This window comes from Rhineura floridana, chromosome 17, assembly GCF_030035675.1.
Source record: "Rhineura floridana isolate rRhiFlo1 chromosome 17, rRhiFlo1.hap2, whole genome shotgun sequence".
Classification (NCBI taxonomy): domain Eukaryota; kingdom Metazoa; phylum Chordata; class Lepidosauria; order Squamata; family Rhineuridae; genus Rhineura; species Rhineura floridana.
Window position 1 is genome coordinate 23,891,512 of NC_084496.1, and position 19,864 is coordinate 23,911,375.

General features: G+C 43.4%; 1 protein-coding gene across 1 annotated transcript; it reads right to left on the reverse strand.

Moving 5' to 3' along the window:
* Window positions 1-2,023: 2,023 nt before the first annotated feature.
* LOC133372083 (calicin-like) lies at window positions 2,024-7,937 on the reverse strand. The gene is made up of 4 exons (XM_061600316.1): window positions 7,842-7,937; window positions 6,482-6,555; window positions 4,990-5,017; window positions 2,024-3,829 (listed from the first exon to the last, which is right to left on the reverse strand). The coding sequence occupies exons 1-4, from the start codon at window positions 7,935-7,937 to the stop codon at window positions 2,024-2,026; spliced, it is 2,004 nt and encodes a 667-aa protein (XP_061456300.1).
* Window positions 7,938-19,864: the final 11,927 nt, after the last annotated feature.

The following is a 19,864-nucleotide window of genomic DNA, read 5'->3' on the forward strand; positions in this document are numbered from 1 at the left end:
ATGGCGACCCTATGAATCAGTGACCTCCAAGAGCATCTGTCATGAACCACGCTGTTCAGATCTTGTTAGTTCAGGCCTGTGGCTTCCTTTATGGAATCAATCCATCTCTTGTTTGGCCTTCCTCTTTTTCTACTCCCTTCTGTTTTTCCCAGCATTATTGTCTTTTCTAGTGAATCATGTCTTCTCATGATGTGTCCAAAGTATGATACATAGAGATCAGGAATACCATGGTCTGAATGATCCTGACTTCAGTGTTCAGTGATACATCTTTGCATTTGAGGACCTTTTCTAGTTCTCTCATATCTGCCCTACCCAGTCCTAGCCTTCTTCTAATTTCTTGACTATTGTCTCCATTTTGGTTAATGACTGTGCCAAGGTATTGATAATCCTTGACAAGTTCAATGTCCTCATTGTCAATTTTAAAGTTACATAAATCTTTTGTTGTCATTATTTTAGTCTTTTTGATGTTCAGCTGTAGTCCTGCTTTTGTGCTTTCCTCTTCAACTTTCATTATCACCAAGATCTGTGGGTGGGTAGGAGGCAACAAGGGAGGAGGTGGAGAGTGAGACAGGGTGGAGTGGAGAAAACAATTGTTTTAAAAAATGGAGTGGAAGGGAAAAGGAGCCAGAGGTCAAGAACATGGATAAAGGAGGAGAAGGAGGCAGAAGCAGAATGGAGATAAAGAATTGTGGAGGTGAAAGATGACATCGTGTCTGTGTGTGTGTTTGCACTTGGCACATAAAGTGGCCTCCACCACCCTCTCTGGTTACTGTGCTGCATTTGCAGTATTTTAACTTTTTTGCATCTCAGGGGAAAATGTTTGCTTGGGTGAGTGTCCCTTAGTTGGTGGCAGGGCAGGGTCCAGGAGGTGGTTAAGTGAGAGAGTTTATGCTTGCTGGCTGAGGGGGGGGTTGCACTTGATTTTACATGCAAAGAACTGAGCAGTGGCCTCTGCCTCCTTCCCTTACCAGTGGAGAGACCACCATTGCTATAAAAAGAATTATTCTACTCTGTCTGTATGTGTGTGTGTTTATTTTTAATGTTGTTTTAGGCTATTTAGATGTGCAGCAGCCAAGGCCAGCACCTTGTAGATTTTTTTTAAAAAAGTAACTGAAATGTAACTGTAGTGATTACTTTTGAGAAAAAGTAAAGTAATCAGTTACTTTCAGAGCAATTGTAATAGTAACGGTAATTACTACTTTTTTGGACCATGTAACTGTAACTGTAACTGATTACTTTTTAAAAGTAAACTTCCAAGCTCTGGTTGTGAAAAAGTAATGCCTCAGCAGAGCTTCGCCTTCTCTAAGAACTTTGTGAGCAAATTCATATTGGAGTCACAAGAATTATAACACTGCATTAGTGAGATTAACATTTGTTCCATTTTAAAATCATATACATTTTCAAGATCCTCAGGACCCACACTGTTTCCTAAAAGCAGGAACCGGGCAAGAGGCTGACCCAGGTTATATACAGAGTGCAGGATTCTTTGGTGCTGTGAAACCATCTACACCTGAATGAAAACAGTGCTGTCACTACTCATTTCTAGGCCTTGGGCAGGCCCTAAATTCCGTGTTGCAACCAGCAGCAAAGTAGGTAAGAATGGTTGTGGACTTAGAAGGCACTACTGCTGCACTTCCAAAGCCAACACTTCCAAAGCCAACCTGCTGGCAATGCTCAGTGGCTGGATGCGCTTAGGCTACGGGCACAGAGTCCATGGAGCAGCTGCAGTGGTGGCACTCTGCCTGGCCCATTGCCCTCAGAACAGGCTGGTTTCTGACTTGGCATCTACCATTTTGAAAACATGCTTGAGTTTTCACGCCCCAAAGAAAATGTTATATATTTTGACTATCGATACACTACATAATCTTTGAATGCCCATTTTGTACCCCCGTCCTGATTGTGCCCACTCTAGTTACATTGCTGAAACAAAGCACACGGTAAAGAGACGAAGGGAAGCAACCTTGTGATTTGCAAGTGAGTCATTCTTTATTGCCAGAATTCTGTCTGATTTTGTCTTCCCAAATTAACTGACTGCAGTTTTTTGGAGAATCTTGCATGGCAACTTAGCTGTGCAACAAGCAGCACCATGCACAGCTTCTGGAGGCTGAGCCAGTATCCTCCATTCCCCCACATTTTGATCTAACATATATGCTTGCCGGTTGATAGAACATTCCTCAGGACGTTTGTTGCCTGGACAAATCAGGCCACCAGAAACAAACACTTTGTTATCCCCAAGAGAGCACACCGCATGTGAAAGATGCAAGCTGTCCTTATATGGCAAGAGAGGCATAAGGTTTGTGGATTTGTTCATTTTGCTTTTCTGTAGATTTATTTCCAGACTCTCTTTGTCACTCTGTATGCTCAAGATGTTGTCCCTTGGAAAGGACAGCAAGGGCTTTTGAATGAACTGGATGGGGAATGTGAGGCATTGCACATTCCCAGTTTTAGTGTCAAAGCAATCCAGCGCACCTACTCGGCAGAAGTGCCTATTCACCAGGCATCGCCCTGTCACAATGTAAATAGTCTGGTCTCCTTTGGGGATCAACGCAGTTGCATCCATAGGAACAGTCATTTTCCCAGCAAGGATCCACTGCTCTTTCTCTTCATCGTACTTGTAGATATTTGACGTGTACGTTCTTGGGGCCGTGCTTCCTCCTACGGAGTACACTGCCCCCCCACAAGTCACCATGGTGTGGAAGGCCAAACCTATCGGCAGATCTGGAAGTCTGGTCCAAGAGTTTGTATCCGTATCATACTTCCAGGCTGTCTTCAAGTGAGAGGACTGCTCTGCTCTTCCTCCAGAAACATAGATGCATTTCCCTAAGGATGTTGCACTCGCAGTAGCTGCTTTGTATGGCATCTCTGTGAGCTTTAGCCAGATGTTCTCTCCAACGATATAAGCAAAAACTCCGCTGTGGATCTTTCCCTGCTCTTTTCGTCCCCCTAAAACCACCACGGAGTCCATTAATGCCCCTTTCCTTTGGTGAACCATCAGGCTTTGAGGATTTCCCTGGTTACGGTCACTCAAAGTACTCTCTATGCGAGATAGGGGGCCGGCGTGGTCTGAAAAGAGTACCACTTCACGGCAAGCAGCTAAGAGCATCTTGCTGGAGACAGCAGACAAACGTAGGTAGGTGAAATACTCTTTAAACAACTTCTCCCTTTCAGAAATTTCATATTTCACCCACTGGAGGAGAGCCGAAAGGGTCTGGTCCTCATTTTGCATGTGAAGATTATCATCTTTAAGGAGCCTGCCGAAGATGTGATCAGGGCAACGCACAAAGTCCGTTATGCCAGGGCCTGCCCAGTAATTGAAGCTGTCTCTTACAGCATCATAGGCAGCATTTTCCACGTCTATCATTTCATAAGTGGTGGCCAGAAGCATGTAGTAGAGACAGTTCTTCTTCCTAAGGGACGCAAGGAGGAAGTCGGAGCAGTGGCTTTTTAAAGTCTGGGAACTGAAATATTCGGCTCCCTTCAGCAGCTCCTCCACGTTCTTCTCAGAAATCACAATATTCCCAGTATAGAAGTAGTCAAGGATTTCTTCCACCACAGCCGAGCTCAGGGACGTGGTATCCAAGTTAAGAAGGAGTACTTCGTCAGCTTTTGTGTCATTGCTGGACATTAGACTCCTAATATGGGGGGACAAGGCTGCTAACAGATTGAGGTGGGCGTAGAAGATTTTCTGGTCCACGCTGAGGGCCACATCACAAAACTCCTGGTTCTTTCTCTGTTCATTGAGGGCCTGTATCAGAAAACTCTTGTGGTTCTTTTCTGTAAACTGCATCCTGATGTTTGGAGCCAAGCTTGTCTGCAACTGAGGGAGCTGCTATAAGCATAAATGACTCTGCCCAGTTGTTCAAGACCCTACTCTGGGTACAGAGGAGTGATGTCATCAAATATAGCTGTTAGGTCACAATTATCTGTGACATGGGTTGGGAAGAGTATTTTCAAATTGTAATTGTAACGGTAATTACTACTTTTTTGGGCCATGTAACTGTAACTGTAACTGATTACTTTTTAAAAGTAATCTTCCAAGCTCTGATAAAACCATATATCCTGAAGACACCACAGTCTCCAGTAACATTCATTCCAAGGACACCGAACCCTGGGTAAGCACTGGAACCCTGAAGTCTCTCACTGCTCAGAGATTGGGGTGTGCACAACAATATTGTGCTATTTGATCCATGGTTTGCAACATTTTCATTTTAAACCTTCTTTTGAGGGATTGCCCTAAAAGGCAAAGTGGAAATTAAATATATATGAATTGCCATTCCCATGCACACCTACACGCTTTGTATTTTGGGATTTGGTGAGATATCAGAGGACACTGTGGCCCTTGAGCGTACAGATGCTACATGATGCTCATTGATGAATGCATGGTCGCCATGATGCAAGCTTTTTGTAGTGGCTTAAACACACAGTACATTCAGATAGAATTTGCCACACTTTGGGGAGAAGGTTGTTTTTCAAAACAGTCCCATACGTTTGCCTTTCAGCCAGCAGATATTTGCAATGTTAAAATTCATTTTTTTAAAACAAGTTAGCAGGGGAAAGGAATAAAACCTGGGGCTATTATATATATATATATATATATATAATGCAGGAAGCTTTCTAGTTCTCGCTCGCTGCCATTCTGAAGCCTTATTTCAAAAAGTCTTTTCCACTACCATATTCTTTTCCTTTGTTGTTCAGGGTAGGTTTCAGCAAGCAAAGGCTTCTGGACTCTTGGCTGGCTTTTTTTCCCCTGTGGGGAAGATTAGCAGGTTGGTAAAACCCCAAGGTGGGGAATTAACCCTGATGAAATGCAAATGGGAATGCCAGTCAAGTTTTCATTCAGACCCACAGGAATGGAAGCATGTTGCTCCAGGAATGACAGGCAGGTAAATTGCCTTCTTCAAAAATTGACTGAATTGGACCGAGATTTGAGATGGGGTCTCAGCAGGCCAGGATTCCTATTCAGAGTTCTAGTCTATATTTTTCACTGACCTTCAGCGGTGGCTGGTGCCCATTGGGGCTGGTATGGGAGGGGAGGCAGAACCAGTGACGGGCAGAGCAAATTAATTTTAGTTTTCTCCCCATCCTGCTCCCTGAGGAGTTATTACAAGTGCAGCACTGAGACAAAGGAGGGGGAAGAGGAAACTGACTTCCAGAGCAAGCCCTCAGGCCAGTTTTTAAGTAAGAAGGCAGACAGGTGGGGGCTGCCTGAAGACAGACTAAGGTTAGTGGGGCAATACTCGACTTACCCTAATGAACCAGTTTCCTCTGGTGACAATAGATGCAGATTAGGGTTGCCAGGTTCAATCCCTGAGACTGATCCTGTATCTTTAGGAGAAGAGAAAATTCGGCCAAGTGCAGGTGTTCTTGCAACCCTGTAATAGGAAAAACCACAAGGTGGAATTCTCCCTCCCTCCTGCACCATTTTTAAAGATACAGGAGATGTCTTGGTTGCCAGGCCCAGCCTCCAAGAAGTTTTCTGTATCTTTAAAAGTTGTGCAGAGGGAAGGGAGAATTCCACCATGTGGTTTTTCCCGTTACAGGGTTGCAAGAACTCCTGCACTTGGCTGACCTTCTCTTCTCCTAAAGATACAGGATCAGGATCAGGGATTGAATGTGGCAACCCTAATGCAGATACAAGCATTGCCCTGGGCTCCTTTGGGCGAAAGGGCAGGATATACATTGAATATTCCAACAGGCAGCTTCATTGGTTTGTTCCCAGCTGTGCCTGTCATTGACTCTGCCTCCACCTACAGTTGGCATCCCTGCATTCCGCCCAACCAGTCTTAAAGGGCCCCAGCCACTGCTGTTCTTAAAGTTGCTTCTGCTGCTTCCCTTAGGGAGCGAAAGGAAAGAGCACTGGGTGGGAAATGAAGGTGTTCCTGTTCTCTCTCTCTCTCTCTCTCAGTAGCTGCATAGCATTTGTCTTGCAGACTCTGAAACACACATCAAAAGTCTTTGGGGGTGGTCCTCGAGACCCATCTATGATATCGATTGATTGATCAATGCACTTAAGCAGGGCCTTCCATTTGCCTCGCTGGATTTCTTGGTGCGTTCAAGTGAAAGGTGCCTGAGCCGAAGCAGAAGAAGACAATTATCAAGCTATCGATTCAAGAAGGTGCCCTTCTTAAGGGGACTAATAAAGCATTGAAGCCTGACTGAGATGTGCCATCATTTTGCCTCCCATACCAATGAGTTTTTGGCAAATGTGGGTCTAAGTTACTCTTCATGCACTGAAAGCTAAATGGCCAAGGAAAGTGCCTCTTCTCTGTTCAGGAGCACTTGGCTCAGGAGGCTGGCTCTTGGCACTCAGGAAAGGTCTGTAGCTCAGTGGTAGAGCATCCGCCTTGCATGCAGAAGGCCCCAGGTTCAATCCCCAGCATTTCCAGGTAGGGCTGGGAGAGACTCCCTGTCTGAAAACCTGGAGAATCACTGCCGGTCAGTGTAGACAATAATAAGCTAGATGGGCCAGTGGATAACGCACCTTCCATTGAGCTGTTGCTTCAGCAGTGAAGCAACTGAGACTGAGCGCTTATATAGGAGCTGGTGGCTTGATCCCTGGAGATTGGAACAAATGTGGAATTGGAAAAAGATCTGGAGTTTATGGATTTTAGAAATAAAATCTACTGTTTGGAATTTAACGTTATCTCTGAAGAAATTAATGAAGATATTAGAGATAAAGTTATCAATGGCTTGGATAATCTTCTGGACTGGAATGATGTGATGGAGCTTGATATAGAGAAAATCTATGGAATTAACTGCAGCCATGTGACAATGGAAAAACTCTTAAGAGATGAGCCAGTGCATTTTGTAAAAAAGAAGAACACAGATATGACTTTACAACAGTATTTCAGCAACTTATTCAGAATGGATGGCAAGAAAATATTTGGGATAGAGGAAATTCCCATCAGACTCTTATTATATGACTATGGTTACAACAGCAAGATTATTATGGAATACTGATAATGGAAGATTGGACACTGAAATTACTGGACTTAACAGGACTATTGAAGATGGAAGATGGAACTAATAGGGATAATGGAATAATGGCTATTGAAATTATTGGACCTAACAGATTCTGATGAGATGGATTAATTGAAATGTTTATTTGGACTATGGTTATGACAATAAGATTATTATAATTATTAACGAGATGGATTAATTGACATGTTTATTTGGAGAAAAATTGATAGATATATTTCTTAAAGAATTGAAACCTCTCTTTGACTTTTTGTGGAAAGAATAAAGTAATGTTTATGAGATTTGATGATTAATTAAGATAACTACTGGAGGAAAGTGATTTTATAATATGATTTAAGAGACAGGATTGTTATATATTGTAGACCTATAACTGATTTGATATGTGACAAATGGGAAGTCAACATTTTATTTTTTTTGTTTAATCATTTTTGTTTTGTTTTGTTTTTTGTCTTTGAATGTTTTATGATTTTGTTTTCTATGTTTTATGAAAATTTGAATAAAAATTATTGTAAAAAAAAAAAAAGGAGCTGGTGGCTTGATGAGGAAGCCCCTCATCAAGGCAAAGTGAGATGGTGCCTCTGTACTTCATCAGTTTGCCTTCTGTGAAATCGCTTTAGGCAACATGTTTTGTTGGAATAGCAAAACACCATTAGCTGTCACAAGCCACCACTGTGGATGCTCCTCGCCTTTCTGATCCAGGCAAGGGCTTACATGCGCTTCCCCCTCTTCTTAAATAGTCTCACGTGCAGCTAGCTGGGCACTTCACTGATGGCACTGAAGCTCCTGCCCAGATCACTCTCTCCTTTTGCTTCTGTGGCCCTGGGGGGGATGAAGGAAGGACTGACAACTAGCCAGGAACCCACCATGCTGGTGTGGAGACCTGGAGCAAGGATGTCCAGATCTAATGGCTCCTCAGAGTCGCTGGTGGTGCAGAGATCTGCTGGGGGGGGTCTCCTCATGTGTGGCAGGGCTAAACCCTATTAATTAGATGCTGATGAATGGAAGTGTATAGAGAGTCACCCCCATGTCAGTTTGTCAATGTTATTGGTTTATTTTATAGAAAGCTGCCTTATTCCAAGTAAGACCACTGGCTCTTCTGGCTCAAGCATCAGCAGTGATGACTGGCAGTAGCTCTTGAGAGTTCCAAGATGGGAGACATCCCAAGCCCTAGATGGACCTGCCAGTAGGGATGGAGGAATTTGCATTTCTAATTTTCCCCCCTAGTCTTACGTTCAGTCCTCCACATCAGTTTGCATTTTTTTTAAAAAAAAGTTCTCATGAACATTCATCAGCATTTTAGTGTGAAGTTCTCTTCCTATACAAGTTTTTCTACCCAGTTTCCTCTAATATACACATTTTTCAAAGCGATTTTCCCGAATATAAGGCATTTTTGTGTGTTATCTTCATGAATATGTGCATTTTTATGCACTCTTTGCCTTCAGATATGCATTTTGGTACACATTACTTGGCTGGGAAAGTGCAAATTTTGAAGGATGGCTGTGTTTTGGTTCACATATTGTTCTGGAAAGTGTGAATTAGGTAGATCTGCCTCGAAATGTGAACTGAATCGAATTTCTCCCCTGTCCCTAGCTACAGGAATTGAACCTGGTGCCTTCAGCATGCAAAGTAGATGCTCTCTATGGCCCTCACTGACCATGCAAGATGAGACCAGCGGTTCAACTCATCTGTTTGACATTTTCTGTTTTGTGTACTTGTTTGCAGTTGTCATCACTGGTCTGTAAGAAGCCACAGAGCAAGTAGATGCTGATGTTGCCCACGAAAAGTCCCAGCCCGACTCGGAATCATTTATAGTGGGTACCTTCACCTTCAAAGTTAGAGGTACTAGGTATTGGCTGAAGTGGGCATATGGTCTCTTTCAGGAGGAACATAAGAACCTAGGACACTGTGTTATACCAAGTCAGACCACTGGTCCATCTAGTTCAGTACTGTCTACACTGACAGGTTCTCCAGGTTTCAGACAAGAATCTTTCCCAGACCTTCCTGGAGAAGCTGGGAATTGAACTTGGGATCTTTTGTATGCAGATGTTCTACTACTGAGCTATGGCTGTTCTCTTAGATCTTAAGAAGAGCCTGTTGGATCAGGCCAGTGGCCCCGTCTAGTCCAGCATCCTGTTCACACAGTGGCCAACCAGATGCTCAAGGGAAGCCTGCAAGCAGGATCTGAGTGCAAGAGCACTCTCTCCTCCTGTGGTTTCCAGCAACTGGTATTCAGAAGCATACTGCCTCTGACAGTGGAGGTAGACCATAGCCACCTGAGCTATGGCCCTTCCTAGGGATCCCCCACCCCACCCCAGCTCTTGTTTTCAAATTCTGCTGCCATTTTTAAAGGTTTTCTTAGTGTGCAATTTTTTGTTTCAACATTTAATTTTACTGATTTACTGTTAGGTATCCCCTTTTCTGATGTAAGCTAGGGCTTAACCATTTTATGCTTGCTTGTTAACTATCATAAAACTGGACAATGGAGTTTAAATATCTTAAAATAATTTCTGGGTTAGGCTAGATGTTCTTTGGGGATCCCCTTGAGCCCTGTAACTATATCTGTAAGACTGGTGTTTGCAGAAGAAGAGGACTGCAAAAATTCCTTCTGTTAAGTATACAGCCCACCAGGTCCACTAGGTATCCCCTTTTGTAATGTAAGCTAGGACAATATGTTGTCATGGGAACAAAATAGCTAGAGACAGCTAGTGTGTCAAAAGAGGACATGCCTTTCTTTTCGCAGTTGAGGCTGGAGGTGATGTTATCAATGTGTGTGTGTGTGTGTGTGTGTGTGTGTGTGTGTGTGTGTGTGTGTGAGAGAGAGAGAGAGAGAGAGAGAGAGAGAGAGAGAGAGAGAGAGAGAGAGAGAGTGTATACTAGACTGACTTGCTCTTTGTTAAAATCCAGTGATATGACATTGAATATTCCCCTATAAATCTGATAGGGAGCAACATCTGTTTGAGTTAATGCTGTGAACTCCCAAATAAACCTATAATTGACACACCATCAGTCTCTCCAGTGACTTCATGCAAACGTATACTCTTGAACCCCTAAAATCTCTCACCACTCTGAGACTGGGATGCATGCAACAATAAAATCAGTGAAATCCCTCATGAGCTCCAGAGCAACTGACAAAACATCAAACTAACTGAGAAAAACAACTTCTGCTCAAGTAATAATGAGCAACTGGTCTGGCAGAGTAATTTGAACTTACAAGCAGCTTGCTGGAAATACATTTAGGGAATACATTCTGGACATCAGCTAAATGTACTTAAAATCTATTTTCTTTCCAGTACATCATTGCATCACTCCAATTTTTTTTTAAAAAAAATCTAAATATATGTGTCGGACCCCATAAGACTTGGATCTCTTTCCTAAGTTCTCGAACAGCTAATTAGCAATAGACATCGAACAGGCTGCTAATGATAGTGACACCTTTATGTCCCTGGTGGGACTTCAGAAATATTCATTCCAGCGCTGCACTTAGGTGAAGCTGGAAAGACATCCTTGGAGAATCTGCCATTTTTTTTGGGGGGGGGAAGAACTTCATGTAATAAAATTATTAGAAAATATGAACACGCTGATTATGCCTAAACACATGTACAATCAATAAATCATAATGCATTATATTGAGATATGTCATCATAAATACATGACTCATGCTTGAAGTTGTATGTGGCATGTTTTCCAGTAATTTCTAAATGCCTTGCCAGTTCTCGACAATTGATTGCATTTCAGTCTGCCCTCTTTTACGCTGCCATAATTGTGTCAGTTTAGCCATAACATCATAAAGATCATTTTCCCATCCCTTGGTCACTAGCATCTCTTGACGTCTCCAGTGGTTAGCACAGGGGTAGGGATCATAGAATAATGGAATCAGAATCATAGAACAGTAGAGTTGGAAGGGGCCTATAAGGCCATCAAGTCCAACCCCCTGCTCAATGCAGGAAACCAAATCAAAGCATTCCCAACAAATGGCTGTCCAGCTGCCTCTTGAATGCCTCCAGTGTCGGAGAACCCACTACCTCTCTAGGTAATTGGTTCCATTGCCGTATAGCTCTAACAGATAGGAAGTTTTTCCTGATGTCCAGTCGAAATCTGGCTTCCTGCAACTTGAGCCCATTATTCCGTGTCCTGCACTCTGGGACAATCGAGAAGAGATCCTGGCCCTCCTCTGTGTGGCAACCTTTCATGTGCTTCAAGAGTGCTATCATATCTCCCCTCAGTCTTCTCTTCTCCAGGCTAAACATGCCCAGTTCTTTCAGTCTCTCCTCATAGGGCTTTGTTTCCAGTCCCCTGATCATCTTTGTTGTCCTCCTTTGAACCCGTTCCAGTTTGTCTGCATCCTTCTTGAAGTGTGGAGACCAGAACTGGATGCAGTATTCAAGATGAGGCCTAACCAGTGCTGAATAGAGGGGAACTAGTACTTTACGCAATTTGGAAACTATACTTCTGTTAATGCAGCCTAATATATCATTTGCCTGTTTTGCAGCCACATCACACTGTTGGCTCATATTCAGCTTGTGATCAACGACAATTCCAAGATCCTTCTCACATGTTGTATTGCTGAGCCAAGTACCCCCCATCTTATAACTGTGCATTTGCTTTTTTTTCTGTTGAAGGCTGCATTCCCTCAAGGATAATTCAGCAGTGGTTGGCTCTGAAGCCAAAGGTGGGTGGGACCACAAACAAAAATGGGTGGAGCTTCCCTTTTCTCTTTCTGTCTACCCCACCTTCTCTCTCCTCTCTCTCTCTCTCTCTCTCTCTCTCTGTTGCCCCATTTCCAGCCATTTTCCAGCTCCTGTGCCATGCACATCAGATTAGGCCGAGGATCTCCTGCTACCCAGCATAAAGTTTATCTTCACAACAACCCTATTGCAGTTGAGGAAGACAGCAACTGGCCAGCAAGCCTCCTGATGGGATTTCATGAAGGATATTAACTACATTACAGGGATGACACTGGCTCACATGAATATGTCAGTGGGAATACTACAGGGCCAAGAGGTAGCTTTATGCCAGTTGTTCATAATGGGCATGGCTTTAGTAACATTATCCTAATACTGTTTAGAGATTGGACAAGTAAAAATGGGAATCTATTTTCTAAGATTACTGACATGTGGAGCTCAAAGTACTGTTATCTCATGCAATCTGGAGGAGTGATTGTATGTTTTAAAGACACAAGGATGGTTGCTGTTCTGTGCATAATGTTGATACAGCATTAACAAGACTTTATGGTTCGAGTCTAGACCAAACAAAACCTACTGGTGATGTCTCATCACGCCACACAATTCAGTTTCAGGGATGGAATTCTCTGGAAATTTCAATGTCAAGCTTATTTGCACAGATTTCTTCTAATTCTCATCTCCTTCCTTGATCTCAATTAGAAACAAGCAGAAACAGTAAAAAGGAAGAGAAAAAAGAACAATTCTTGCATGTGGATTATTACACACATTATACATATATTATTTGTATATTATTGTATATTATTATTTGTATATAATTGCTGCCCTGGGCTGGGCTCCTACTGAGAGAAAGGGTGGGATATATATTGTTGTTGTTGTTATATACACACTTCCGGTTTCCCAAATTAACCAGCACATTAAGAAATACATACCGCTAAATATATCTGTATAAAAATACATCTAGCTAGCTAGCTAGCTAGCAAAACTGTAGTTCTGTATGGAGCGTACCTATTTTATGTATATTATGAGATGTGTATAATTTTGCATGTATTTAGTTGGGATATATAGATGTGTAGGTATACACCAACACACAATTTCAGAGAGTCTCAGACATAAGCAGCAGATTGTTGCAAGAGGTGATCCGATGCCAGAGAAGCTCACATGGATCAGAACCATCAAATGCTGTTTAAAATGGATTCTTCCTCCATCCCTCTTCATTTCACATCATCCCAAAATGCAAGCTGAGGACAGGGCTTCCTAATGGACTAACAAGGACAGGCGAAGAGGGCACTTTAAAAAAAAAAAAAAAAACACCCTAAATTTACATCCCATCCTTCCTCCCAGAAGAAGCCCAGGGCGACAAACAAAAGCACTAAAAGCACTTTAAAACATCTTAAAAACAGAAGGCTTTAAAACATATTAAAACAAAACATCTTTAAAAATGTATTTAAAAAGCAACTTTAAAAACATCTAAAAAGCAATTAGATATAATCTAACCCCTGCCACTCATCCCCTCCCTTCCACAATCCCCTCCTTCACTTGACTCAAAGCAGGAGTTGAAGGGAAAAAGGGGACTTGGGTGGTCCATGAAAGACTTTGTTCATGAAGGGTGGACAATGAAAGATGCAAAGGGTAGACAATGAAAGATGGGAAGCATACCAAGTCACACCATCGGTCCATCTAGTTCAGTATTGCCTGCACTGACTAGCAGTGCCTCTCCAGGGCTTCAGGCAGGGGGCATTCCCAGTCAGTTCCCATATTTCCTTCTCCCCCCCATCTCTATGTCCCAACCATTAGGGTTTAAACTCCTGATTAAACATACAATCTGGAGGGGGGAGAAGGAGAGGCACATCTCATTCTGTCTCCCCCCGAGCACGACTATGCAAGGGCCCTAAATCGGGCCCCAAATCAGATTGGGGGTGCCATGCACAGCCAGGGCTGGTGCCAGGCATGACTGGGCCCTTGGGCACCAGCCTGCCCTGGGCCTGCAGTGCCCACCCATGCATTCCATCTACCTCTCCTATCATAATAATAATAATAATAAATTTTATTTGTTGGTCGCCTATCTGTCCAGGTTAGTGGACACTCTAATTATCTAATTATCACTGTGAATACCAAGAGGGCTGCGTGGTCATGCCTGCCATCAACCAAGATGGCAGTAAAGGTATCGGCCCCTTAGGGAAGCTGCCTGCCGCTATCTTAGTTGATGGTAGGCATGCGTGCGCAGCACACACAACACTCACAGCGATGGAAAAGGTAGATGGGGAGTGTGTGCAGGCTTATTGAAGCCTGCACTGTCTTATGGGGGGTTGCCTGGGAGCTCCCTCTCCTCCATCCATGGCAGGGTTGGGAGCTGCCACTGCCACAGATTGCAGAATGGGAGTGCTACCCTCCCACCCTATGGAGGAGCCCTTCAGGGCCCCCTCTGGCCCACAAGGGCTCTCAGCCAGGGCCCAACCTGGCCAGCTTCTGGCGCCAGCCCTGTTCATAGCCCTAGTAAGCACTGCTGAGTTAAATGGAACTTACTGCTGGGTAGCTATATAGGATTGCAGTCATACTGATGCTAATAAGCTGGGTATTGTGTTTTGTATTTGTGTGTGTGTGTGTGTGTGTGTGTGTGTGAGAGAGAGAGAGAGAGAGAGAGAGAGAGAGAGAGAGAGAGAGAGAGAGCAGGTCAACCCATTTGCCTGCATTTTGGGACTCTCATTTGGGACATAACTATTAATGTATTGACTTGTATGATTTATTACTTGCCCTGTTCCATGGGGTTCCAGGGCATGTTACAACAAACAGAAATTACCATTTTAAAACCAATTTTAAAAATCACCACAATTTTAAAACACAGAAAAAAACCATTCCAAAATTGAGCTGAGCACTATAAATTCAGGAAAGCAGGTAGGTCTCCTTGGAGGGAGTGCTAGCTACGATGATCTCCTGCACTTCAAAATGTACCCCTCCCCACAGGTGAGAAGACCTTCAGCAGCATCTTCCAGGCACAGCAGCCCCTCGAATTCCTGATCAGGTGTTTCCTGAAGATGGCAGGTGTTTGGAAGGCCTTGATTAAAAACAGTAAAACAGCCGCTCTCGACATGTCTAGCATTATGGCAACACATTAAATTGAGCAAGAATCAACCGAGCATTAAATAAACCACAAAAGAGTAACAATAAATTATGTAAATCTATTTGGGATTTTTACACAAAAGGACATTATTATGCTATAAAATGCCAGGGGGGAAGAGATAGCCTGAGAGGGCGGAGCACACTCACGCTCCTATCTCTCTTTCAGTGGGCGCTTCTTTTTTCCAGTGGTGCACTTCAGAGGAGCACTTGAACTGTGCACGTAACCAGCTGATGGAGTAATGAATCACATTTGGCAAGGGGATAGATTGAGGGGGGAGGGAGGGTTCACCCAGAAATAAATGAAAAAAAATCAAGGATCACAGGCTTGACCCTTAATCTTTATTCACTTATCTTTATCTTAATAACATTTATTTATTTTAATAAAGTTTTAATGAAGTTTTAATAAAGCTATGAGCATCAGGTTGCTGCTTGCTCCCACTGTTAGCAGAGTGACTTGCATAAAGCAGATGGAGTACAGAGAGAAAAGCAATCCTGATATTATTTTGCTGAGGGAGAAGGATGGGGAAGAAATTTGATCAGTCTGCATTTGAAACCGAATTAACTTCATACTTTTTGAAACAATATGAGAACTGAAACACAGCCATTCTTCAAAATTCACACTTATTCACGCTTCTCTGAATTTTGCAATGCAGTTCTACAACCAACGGTTTAAAAATGCGCATATTAGAGGAAAGTGTGCATAAAAAAATGAATATATTAGTGAAAGCCACATGCAAAAATACATTTTATTAGGAGAAATCGCTTGCAAAATTGTGTACTGAGGTAAATATATGTGTTTATTTGGAGAAATTCACACTAAAATGCTGAAGAATTTCCGTGAGGTATTTTTAATTGCTGCCGAAATGTGGAGAACCGAATTTAAGACTGGAAAAATGAAAACTGAGAGAACCACAACTGACAGATCCTTCCATCCCTACTGAGAGAGAACAGGGTAAACTTGAAGAGAAATGAACAGAGAGGTTTTGTCTTATTTACAGGCCTTGTTCATAGCAGGGTAACACATTCAACAACTCACCATACAGAGGAAAACTCCCTCAGAATTGCACAGCCAATCAGAGCACAATTTACCTCAACAAGGATCATGTATTCTGAGTGGTTGCTAGGCAACACCACCATCACCACCACACCTGGTTGGCTGACTGTCAGCAGAATTAACAGTTGCATACTTTGCATATCAAATCCCTTTACCCTCCGCACTGAACAGTTGATGGTCAGAAGGGAACCGAGTGCAGGGTTCCCCACTCCTGCTATAGGGCTTAGGAACCCCTCTGCCACAAGGGTTGCTGGTCAGTGGAGATAATTGGAGGCCACTCCAGCTAGGAGTTTGGCACCTTCGGGCCAGGTGATACTGGAAGGCCATTCACTTACACCTGAGGCACATAAAGACTCTCAGAATTCATGTCTCTGACCAACATGCGGAAGGTCACCTCTCCCCACCAAAAAAATCCAATGCTTAAGACCTGAACTCAAACGGATAGATAGGCTGTATAGGGAGTTCCCCAGGGATGAGGAACCTGTGGCCCTCTAGGTTTGCTGGACTACAACTCCCATTGACTCTGAGCATTAACCATGCTGATTGAGGCTGCTGGAAATAGGAGTCCAAAAACATTTATACCACTGTTCTTCAACCTTGGGTCCCCAGATGTTGTTAGACTGCAACTCCCATCATTCCCAGACAGCATGGTCAATGGTCAGGGATGATAGGAGTTGTAATCCATCAACATCTGGGGACCCAAGATTGAAGAACACTGATGTAGACTGTCACAGTTTTCCTATCCCTGCTGTCCGCTACACCAACACCCTTTCCTGACCATCAGCTGTATGCTAGGGCTGAACCAAGTCCTCAAGAGGGCATAAGTGGGAGAGACTAATTCCACCCAGATTTCCTATCCATGCCTCAGTAATACAGGTCAGGTCAGGTCCCTCCTCTACAATCAAATCATGGATAAGAGGGATTTTAATCTGGACTGACCTGGCATTCAGCAGATCTGAGGACAGATTGACTGAGGGAGGAACCAGAGGATTCTACTGGCACTTTCCCTTACCTGACTTCAAAGATGCCCATTGCCATATCTCCCCTTACCTATACCCACTGGGATAAGCTGCCCCCATCCCACCAGTTTGTGAAGGGGTATGCATTGCATTTGGATGAATCCCAAATCCTGAGTCAAAGTGGGGTATCTCACATGGATTTGGGGCTTGGTGAAGTGGATTGGTACAAGATGGAGTGAGTTGAAGCAGGGATTCCTGAAGGGCTTTGCAGTGCCATGACAATCCAGTTGTCAAAAAAATGCTACAAACAAGCATCTGCTACAAGTGAAAGCAATTTTTCTAACTGTTCCATATAAGGAATAAAGGGGGTGATGGAGCAAAAGGAAGCAAAATACAGTGGGGAGACGGCAGAGACACAACTATATTGTAATTGAAAGGTCAAACTTTCAATTAGACATAATTATTTTACTCAGAAAGCAAATCCCGTTTAGCACACTTCCAACCAAATTTAAACATGGAAACTACAAAAGCCCATGGAACTATTCATCTGCAGTTTTCAGACCACTTGCCCACCAAAATTATGGAAGATTAAGTGATACCTGTTTGATCCATCCAAAAACTGTAATGTGTTTGTGAAAGCCGTTGCAGATATCCTTGTGAAATCTGGCAGGATTCATGCCATCAGAAGGGTGAATGCCCCATGTAAGGCCCAGGGGCATTCTGGGAAAAGGTTGGTGGATGCTGGCACTTCATTTTCCAGCCAGCTCCATGCCATCCATGCTTTTTTTAAAAAAGCCCCCAAACCTTTAATTTAAAAAATGAAAATTGAGAGGGGCAAGGGGACTTGATGGGTGCCAAGGAGATGCCTGGGGACACCTTTGTGTCCCTAGGCACCATGCTGGGGATCTCAGCATTAAGCAAACCATTTTTTTCTTTTTTAAAAAACGCCCCAGACGTGATAATGTTGAAAGACAAATGTCATAGATGTTCCTAAGAACTCTGTATGTGTCCAATTAAAATTTCATTTTAAACTGCATTTGTAATAACCAGACCATTTTAATTAAAAATGCATCTAAAGAGCAAGAACATCCAGTGTTATCAGTCTGCCAATCTTGGTTGGAAGAACTTTTGTGCTGAATGAATTTGGAATGTATTAGAAATTCATTGTTTCTAATACAATTTCCCTCTCCACCCCCACCTCCACCCACCCTTCTCTTCACGGATTTATCAGTGGCTCCCTCCCCCCCCCTTTGCCAATTCCACCGTTAATCTTTCTCAATAACTTGAAAGTGGCCCACTGTCTATTTAGCTAAATGAATTCAATCCACAGATACTCATTATTTTCTAGAATGATTTATGCAAGAGCTGTTAACTAGATTGCACCATGCTTGAAGGTTTCTTGGCAATCAGAAAAATCCAGATTGGAGTTGGTGAGAATTAACTAAGTGGGAAACAACCCCTCCCCTTAAAGAAATTTTACACAAGACACTCAACAGCAACTTCTGTTTTAAGGCACGCACTTAAAACTGAGAGGTTACAGTGCTCCAGAGAACCTTCAAACTCAGAAGTGATCCAGCGATTTTGAAGCACAGCTGACTCATGACTCAATGTTCATAACACTCATGGCCATGAAGCCAGGACCTTCAGAGGCAGAGTCCTCTAGCAACTACAGCTCCAAGGAAGATATGGATCCATGCTTAGCTCTATCCTGTGTGTGTCCTGGCCAAGTCCTTTGGAATCAGACTTGGGATCACTGGTTTGCTTTGCTGCATTACCTTTAATGCAAAACAAAACATGCAAGTGGTACATACATCAGACTACTGGTCACGTGGATCTCTGGGTCTCTACAAGGCATTACTAGTTATGGCTGCTCAAGCAAAAACATTGTCACTTAAGAAGGCTCAGAGCAGGCACTCTGTGCAGGAACTGTCTCTTGGATCAGGACTGGGCACACAATAATGAGTAGTCTGGCAAGTGGACTTGGTCCACTCATGCCTGCGTAAGTGGCAGAGTGTTCTTGGCAATGGAGGCAGAGATGCCTTGGCCGGTTCATCCTTGGTCTCCGCCTTTGAGCACCTCTGCTGTTTGGCACCCATGTCCCTCACAGGAGGTGGATGAGGGGATGGTGTGGGAGACAGCAAATGTTCTGGGGGCATGATAGGTGGGTAGCCTTGTCCATGGCAGGATAGGCGGGTAGCCTTGTCCAGAGCAGCCCACACCAAGGGGTGGGGCTGTCACTTGGCAGAACACTGAGCTCCTCCCTAGCTTTGTCACCCATCCCTTGCTGACCACCTGGATCCCAGTCTTCTTCATCTTCTGATCCACTCTGCCAAGAGTTCTTTGCAGGGCCCATGCCAGTGTGGCTCCATGGACGCCAGGATCCACCATTCTGCACTTGAGCCCCAGGAGACAACTCTGCCACCAGACTTTGATGGTTGATCCATCATCATCATCATTATCATAATTATCATTATTTAACTGAATTAGGCTGCAATCCAATACATGTGTACTCAGAATTAATCACTGTTACGTTCAATGGGACTTACTCCCAGGCAAATGTGTATTGGATTGCAGCCTTAGTCAATTTCCTTCACAATAGTGAACCCAAAGTGATTCACAATCAATTAAAAGATTAAAACCAATATTAAAAACTAAGACAAATAAAAGTTTAAAAACACAGTACCTAAATTTAAAAGGCATTAGGTTAGCCCACCCCTTAAAAGAGGCTACAACATCAAACACCCTCCAAAAACCCTCAAAAATTAAGACCCAAATGCCTAGGAGAAGAGAAATGTTTTTGCCTGGTGCCTAAACACAGATAATAATGGTGCCAGGCATGCTTCCCTGAGAAGAGCATTCCACAGACTCCTAGGGGGATCAAGAGAATCCCGAGAAAAGATTTCACACAGATGGAGCCCCATTACCTTGAAGGAGCAGAAGAAGGAACTGGCCGTTTAACTGGCCAGGAGGCAGCACTCAGAGAGTGGGGCCTCCAGTCAATGACCTGGCATATAGCCTTGCTATAAAACTCAGCCAGTTTTTCCAGGACCTTATTTAGACAACTTAGTTGTTGG

Bases quoted from the DNA above. Each gene is read 5' to 3' on its own strand.
- LOC133372083 (XM_061600316.1), bottom strand. From the start codon at position 7,937: ATGAGGAGACCCCCCCCAGCAGATCTCTGCACCACCAGCGACTCTGAG. The intron at 6,556-7,841 runs GTGGGTTCCTGG...TCCAATCTCCAG, and splicing joins CAGGTCTCCACACCAGCATG to GGATCAAGCCACCAGCTCCT. The intron at 5,018-6,481 runs GTGCGTTATCCA...CTCCCATACCAG, and splicing joins AAGCAACAGCTCAATGGAAG to CCCCAATGGGCACCAGCCAC.